Genomic DNA, 4,582 nt, shown 5'->3' with positions numbered 1-4,582 from the left:
TTCATTTTTCTCTGTGAACACACGAGTGAACCATTTCCTTGGCTTAAAAAAAGTGAATATTCAAAATTAGGGAAGGTCGCAACAGCGACGTAGTGTACGCATACGATACCGATTCTCCAACGTTTGCCTTACTCTGGAACGGTGGAGTGAGCTTCAAGCCCCGAAGCTGCAGCTGAACGACTTTTTGCGGGAGTGAGCGCTGGCGTACCGAAACATTCCACTGCACGCCGACTTTTTATCGGAGTCTTAGCCGGCGTGCCGAACGATTCAGTAAAAGCGTAGTTAGCGTCGTCTTCGAGCTTCATAGCCGCGATGCTATCAAAAACCCACTGAATAAAATGCCAGTTAGTTAGACAGTTCATAGCTCAGCACTTTTAACAGTACGTAGACGTTACCTTCGAGGTGACGACACGAATACCAGTCCGCTGAGCTCGTCGGAGCAACGAGGCATCGCCGCATATGCAGATGTCAGCAACTGAAATCTGGTTGCAGAGCTGTAAATTTCAACACAAATAACAAAACTTTAGCGAACAAATGGCCATAACAATTCACCTACAGTGACTCACCTCTCCACCAGCGACTTGAATTAGAGACTGAAGCACTTCACGTGATGGTTCCACGTTAGATCCGACGAAGAACTTGGTGCCTTTGAAGACCTGTCGAGACTCTGGATGCTCACGTGAGTACTTGTTCGCAAACATGGTCAGTTCAAAGTCTTCTTCGGGCAGCCAACGCTCTTGTTCCAGTGATGAAAACGCCCAATCTTCCGTCACTATCCACGCCCCACGAGCGATTGCAAAGAGCACTTTGATGGTGCGTCTCGCGTCTCTGCCCACGATAAGGTGCGTCACTCCTGCAGCGTAATCCATACTCTTGAGCACGCGCGCTTTGCGGTATCCAGGCTCGTTGGCCATATTGGCGTCGATCGCGTGGATCGCGCATTGAAGAACTCCACGCGCCTCTGCACTGACTCCAGTGATCCCAAACACGTTGCGTGGACTCTTTCGCGGCGTTTTCCTGCTGGTTGTGCTGGAAAAACTCATCGCCATTGGGATCGGAGTCGAATTCACCTCGCGATGCTTCCTCATGAAGCCAGAAACTGAGCCTGGCGTCACCATCTTGTTCACTGTGTCGTCCCTGTTCTCTCGTCGCGCCTTCTTGACCACAGGAGTCGTCAAACTGCTGCTGGAGACAGGAGGACGAGCACGTTTCTTCGCTGCACTCTGTGTGAGCTTTATGGCGCTTGCCGTTGCTGGTAGTTTCCGCTTCGCTTTCTTCACTGGAGCCTTCGGCTTGTCTATCGACACGGAAGCACTTGCCAACGACGAACGCGCTGTCGGTTTGGGTGCCACGCTACGTGCCACTGGACTTTGAGTTCTTGACCGGTTGGCAGGACTGGGCGTTGCGCTTTTTGTTGATGCTCGCGCTGCTCTAGATGCTGCTGGACTTGGCGTTCGAATCTTGGCAGTTGAGCTGGCTGTCGGTCGTGTCAGTGACCGCGGCGTCCGTTCCCGCATCGACGGACTACTGAGAGGCGTCTTGACGCTGTTAGCCGAGCCTGGCGTTCTCGCTTTCGTGTTAGAAGTCGGCGTCTTGCCTTTCGGTGTCGCTGGGGCGGACACAGTTGTCGTCGGTGTGGCAGGAGTCTTGGGAGAGTCTGCTACGGTGCTTGCAACGGTTGCAGGCGACGCAGTAGCTGTACTATCAGCACTTGGCGACTTAGCTGAGCCCCTGGAAGCCTGGCAGTCCGTACAATATCTGCGAGTTCGTGGATTCGAGCATCCACATGCGGCACAGGACCAAATACCGGTTTTCAGCGTCAATCCACTGCCATACGAGAGCGAATTCCTGTTGCGACGTCGTAATTCTCGTGCTGTGGGCTGCTTACTGTCGTCCGGGGTAGCGATATCGAGCTCTCCATTGCTGGTCGTGGGCGTACCCGTGGAACCTGATAAAATCATGGCCTGAGCAGGAGACGGCTGACTCGCTTGACTGTCTTGGATCACAATCACGTCGTTCGTCTTGTCTTTGCTCTCGTCCTCATTCTCCGACTCGCTCTCCGCTACGATTCCACTCGCTTGAGACGCTGTGACTTCGTCCTCATCCTGTTGTGTCGGTAGACCATTCAGCGTCTTTCTCCGCTTGGCTGACGAGCTGACACTCTTCAAACGAATAGGCTGTTTCGTAGGTGTGCTGAACTCGCCTTCCTGCACGGGCTCGCTTGTCCCCAGCATCTTCAAAATGGCGTCGGACGTCGCAGGCTCCATGGAGAGAGCGCGTCGCTTCCTTCTGCCGCCATTTAGTGCCTTGTTTACCTTAAATTTCGACGGTGGCGCTGCCGCCGCCTCCTTCTTGTCCTCTGTGGAGGCGCTTGACGCCTTGTTGTCTGTATTCTCTTTGTTATCGGTCTTGGACGCATCCGATCCGAGCGATTGTCGCCTCTTAAGCTTGGGTTTGGCTCTACTAGCGTTGGTTTCAATGATATTCTGCTGACTTACCGGGAAGAATGGTAGCTCGTCCATGCGCTTCTTACTGACGTAGCAGGCGTTGACCCAGAGCTGGGAGACGATCTTTAGTTCGTATCTGGTGGCTGCTGCGGCCATGGAGCCGCCTCCTGCTTGCCATTTGCCGATCTTGGTCTTCCATACGGGTGTAAAGTGGCTAAGTACCATGTGTGTGAGTTTGGGAGTGAAGCGCTTAACGGTGGAGGCCCCGAGCTCGCGCAGTTTACGAGCCACGACGTCGCTGCAGTCGATCTGAGCGTCTGCACCGACGCGGACGTCTACCATAGCTACAACGCCCTTTAATGGGCCAGTAATGCGAGGTCGACGGCGAGTGGATGGAGCTGTGACGGATGTGGATGGACCTGTGGGTGCTGTGGAGGCTGTGGAGGCTCGAGGAGACGCGCGTGTGGGCATTCGCGTGGTACGCGGCATCGCTGAGAGGGAGATGGACACTGCGGCCACCATGAGACTGCACACACAGAGAGAAAAGCGACAGTGAATGCGCCTCCCGCCTAGTTGACCCTGAGCGATTTTCAAATGTCGTCTTGCGCGCGGAATTGGAAATATAGTACAGAACAGGTTCGTGTAAGTACGAAAGAAGAATTGGTGTCAGAGTGAAGGTTGGTGTGGTGGACGTAATAAATGAGATGGCTACAGCACTATTTCAAGCGACTCACAAAAATCTACTTAGTACATGGTCAAGTGTTTGTCGAAGTACAAAATACTTAGACAAACACTTGACCATGTATGCAGCACTACGCTGATGCTAGCAATAACAAAACTAAGCGTTGTGATCCAAGCACATTGAGTGATCTAGTATGCTCGATTAAAAGAAGGCAAGGGCGGTTAATCAAAGTCAGATATCGTGATGATCACGTTGGTCTCAAGTGTTGGGAAAACTATCAAGCGAGTGTAGTCAATGGATAAGGTGTTTTCAAGTTGCTGTAGCGATATCGAAAGCCGCTGATGCACTTGGTGTGGCCATTACTAGTATTCCTCCTACCGCTACTAGCACCTTCCTATGAGAGCTATCCGAATATACAAATTCAACGCTACTAAGTTTATAAATCATTGAAAATTGAAGACCACCGCAGTAATCGCCGGAAATTCGATCCTCAACCTCTAGGGTGGACCTAGCTGCACGAAGGCGTGCGAACCGATGAGATGGACCGTTGTCGCGCGCTTCCGCCCGCTCACCGTGGCCTTGCTGTCCTCCGATGCCGACCCGGCATTGACTTTTTTGCCGGGGAGTAGCATCTTCATCTTTTGCGAAAACTTTGAGTTGTGACGCTGCTGATTCGTGGTGGTGGTGGCTGCAGCAGTCTGGTTGATCGTTTTGTCTGTCCTGTTGTCAACGTTCGCTTGGGTCTTGTCATGTAGGAGCTTGAGACTGCCGTATGTGTTCAAAGGGAGTGCGAAGCGAGTGTGTGCATTCATCCTGGCAGCTGGAGTCTTGGGGTGCTGTTGATCTGCGATGCAAGTTGCAAAGTGAGAAGCTCTGTGCCGCTTCAAGTTGAGCAGTACCATCATTCCTGAAAAATGCATTGCTATAAACATTCACTATCGAATGAAGAGAACTGAAGTTGCCTTGAGGGGCCCATGATCGCCATTTTCTGAGCGCCCAGTCAACAGTCAGCTAGAAATTGTAGTTTTCAGTTTTCGAAGTGCAAAAGATGGGGTGAGCGACAAAGTGACGCATCAAGATCCTGTTATCCTGTATGAACTCTGTCATCGGACACCAAGCGTTATACTGTATAGTACAGTATAGCTTATGCTGTTTTTCGATTACCCGACTACATTGTGAGTGTATTCGCCATTTAAATACTTGAAATGAATGAATGATGGTAGCGTTTGTACTGTACATGTACCACAAATTGCTGGTACATGTACAGCAAATTGCTGGTAGCTCTACAATTTCTAGAGCACCAGCCAGCTATCAAAAGAGAACACCAAACGTGGCAAGGACAGCTTCTCTCGTTGTTAATTTACAATACTGTCATCGTGCGCACCGTTTAGGGTGAGCTTGTCAAATCTGCTGCTCGCGCTAACTCCACCAAAAGCAAGGTCAGTCTACCTAG

General features: G+C 51.4%; 1 protein-coding gene across 1 annotated transcript; it reads right to left on the bottom strand.

Moving 5' to 3' along the window:
• Positions 1-282: 282 nt before the first annotated feature.
• Positions 283-3,015, bottom strand: PITG_19242 (uncharacterized protein; the record flags this gene model as incomplete). Its single annotated transcript, XM_002997098.1, has 3 exons — positions 283-315; positions 396-494; positions 567-3,015. 3 exons carry the CDS (start codon positions 2,934-2,936, stop codon positions 283-285), a joined length of 2,502 nt encoding a protein of 833 aa, XP_002997144.1.
• Between the last annotated feature and the right edge of the window lie 1,567 nt (positions 3,016-4,582).

Source organism: Phytophthora infestans, genomic scaffold (genome assembly GCF_000142945.1).
Source record: "Phytophthora infestans T30-4 supercont1.87 genomic scaffold, whole genome shotgun sequence".
NCBI lineage: Eukaryota > Oomycota > Peronosporomycetes > Peronosporales > Peronosporaceae > Phytophthora > Phytophthora infestans.
Note: the sequence above shows the minus strand (reverse complement) of the source record. Positions and strands in the feature narration are given on the sequence as shown.